The 1,740-nt window shown below is 48.4% G+C and overlaps 2 protein-coding genes across 2 annotated transcripts in view; one reads left to right on the forward strand and one right to left on the reverse strand.

Annotated features, from left to right (window-relative positions):
* The window catches only part of P152DRAFT_460103 (uncharacterized protein), a 3,882-nt gene extending 3,592 nt beyond the window's left edge, over nucleotides 1-290 (forward strand). The window contains exon 9 of the mRNA XM_033679828.1: nucleotides 34-290. Within this exon, the coding sequence (XP_033532443.1) occupies nucleotides 34-272 (239 nt within the window). The 3' untranslated portion in view covers nucleotides 273-290. The remainder of the gene's footprint in view (nucleotides 1-33) is intronic.
* A 1,040-nt stretch (nucleotides 291-1,330) lies between these two features.
* P152DRAFT_439170 (HET-domain-containing protein) overlaps nucleotides 1,331-1,740 on the reverse strand; it is a gene marked incomplete at its 3' end in the record, with an annotated part of 4,062 nt that continues 3,652 nt past the window's right edge. The window contains exon 3 of the mRNA XM_033677629.1: nucleotides 1,331-1,682. Coding sequence (XP_033532444.1) covers nucleotides 1,331-1,682 — 352 coding nt within the window. The remainder of the gene's footprint in view (nucleotides 1,683-1,740) is intronic.

Genomic DNA, 1,740 nt, shown 5'->3' on the forward strand with positions numbered 1-1,740 from the left:
AGGCGGAGAAGATGTACTTGCGAGCGCTGCAAGGCTTTGAGAAGGCACTCGGCCAAGAAGCGGCGAAGACGTATATACCGGCGCTCAACACAGCTCAGAATATGGCCAATATCTTTCAGCAGACAGGCAGAGTGCGGGAAGCGGAGGAACTATGTGGACAGGCTCTCCTTGGTGTTGAAGCGGTTTTCGGACGCTTGAGCGACAGATATCAAAGTCTTAGTTTAGCTTTGGACGCACTGCGCAGTAACAGTGAGCGCGATATCAATTGCTAGCTCTAATGCAATCATAACTTAATTAATTTGCATTTACGTATCTACTATAGTCACTACTCGCGGCCTCCCTACGCTCTATGGTGTTAAACAGGAGAAGGAGGCAATTTTGAAAGTAATTCCTACCCATCTAGAACGAGTTTTTCTTGATCAGCCTAGCGCTGGTCGCGTCCTGAAAACCGCGCAACATTGCAGTATCGTTCATTTGGCATATCATGGACTCACTGTGTCGATCCATCCAGAGGTAGCACAGCCACATCGGTAGTGATTATGTCCAGCATCGTTGTAGGACTCTAGGGCTCGGATAAGGACTTTTAATGGGTTTTAAAAATAATAAGGGCACGATGGTGGTGCCTTCGTGGAGGAATTCTGTTGCGTAGTGAAGGAATAGTCTCCGGAAATCGGGTGAAAGGGCGGCCACGATAACGTAATTTTTTGAGTAGGAGGGGACTCGAAGTTAAGGAATGGCTATAGCGCACGATTTAAACAGAACTATAGAAATATCAATGTGTGCATAGATTCTGGCTTGCTCTGAAGTCGAAGTACCTATGGTTTGGCCCGGCACGCAGGGGTGCCCGGCATAGGGAGGGAGGTTAGAGATTCGGTATTATTACATGATATCCTAAAGCAGCCTCGCAACACGTTCGCAACGCATTTAAGCTTTGCACTCCTTGCTGACCTGGCCACGGCTTCCTAGTCAAACAGAGCTACCCTCACAAAACTGATATTAAAACATGATATTACTACCACTGCGATCGATTCAAAAATATCAGTCAAAAGTAAGGACTCTAAGCACAAGTACTCTTGCAAGTTGCGACAGGATGTCCTTAACTTGTCATATTCAGGACGAATAACCACCAGTGGAGGCTGGAGGTTTGAAACAATTGTAAATTACCACTAACTACCAAATCAGACTCTCTAAGTTAACTAATCTTGGCCCAGACTAACGAGCGATCAACTGACCGTACATTTGAGATTTATCCCTTCTGAATAATCAAAAGCGGGTGCCTTTCGACCACAGCAACCCTAGCCGACAGCGCCAGCGTCCTCCTGCCCTCTGCTTATTCTATTTTGCGAGCGTCTCGTTGCTCTGCCTCCCAATCCGCCAATATATTCGAGGAAGAAATGAAGTACGGATGGCTGGTACCTAGAACCTGTTCTTGAAGCCGTACACACTCCATCATTAGACCTATAGCCTCCGTATCTCGGCCCTGCGCTTTCCACGTCGACGTCAGGTTGGCCATGCTGGTCAGCGTGGAAGGATGCTCTGCGCCGAGTACCCTTGAGCATATATTTAACTCATCCGCTTGCAGCTCTTCGGCCTCCTTCCATCGGCCTTGACCCCTATACGTCGACGCCAGGTTGGCCATGCTGGTCAGCGTGTCTGGATGCTCTGCGCCAAGTACCCTCTTTCTCGTCTCCATAACTTGCATCTCTAGCTCTTCGGCCTCCTTCCATCGGCCTTGATTCC

Source organism: Eremomyces bilateralis (assembly GCF_010015585.1).
Source record: "Eremomyces bilateralis CBS 781.70 unplaced genomic scaffold P152scaffold_16, whole genome shotgun sequence".
Taxonomy (NCBI): domain Eukaryota; kingdom Fungi; phylum Ascomycota; class Dothideomycetes; order Eremomycetales; family Eremomycetaceae; genus Eremomyces; species Eremomyces bilateralis.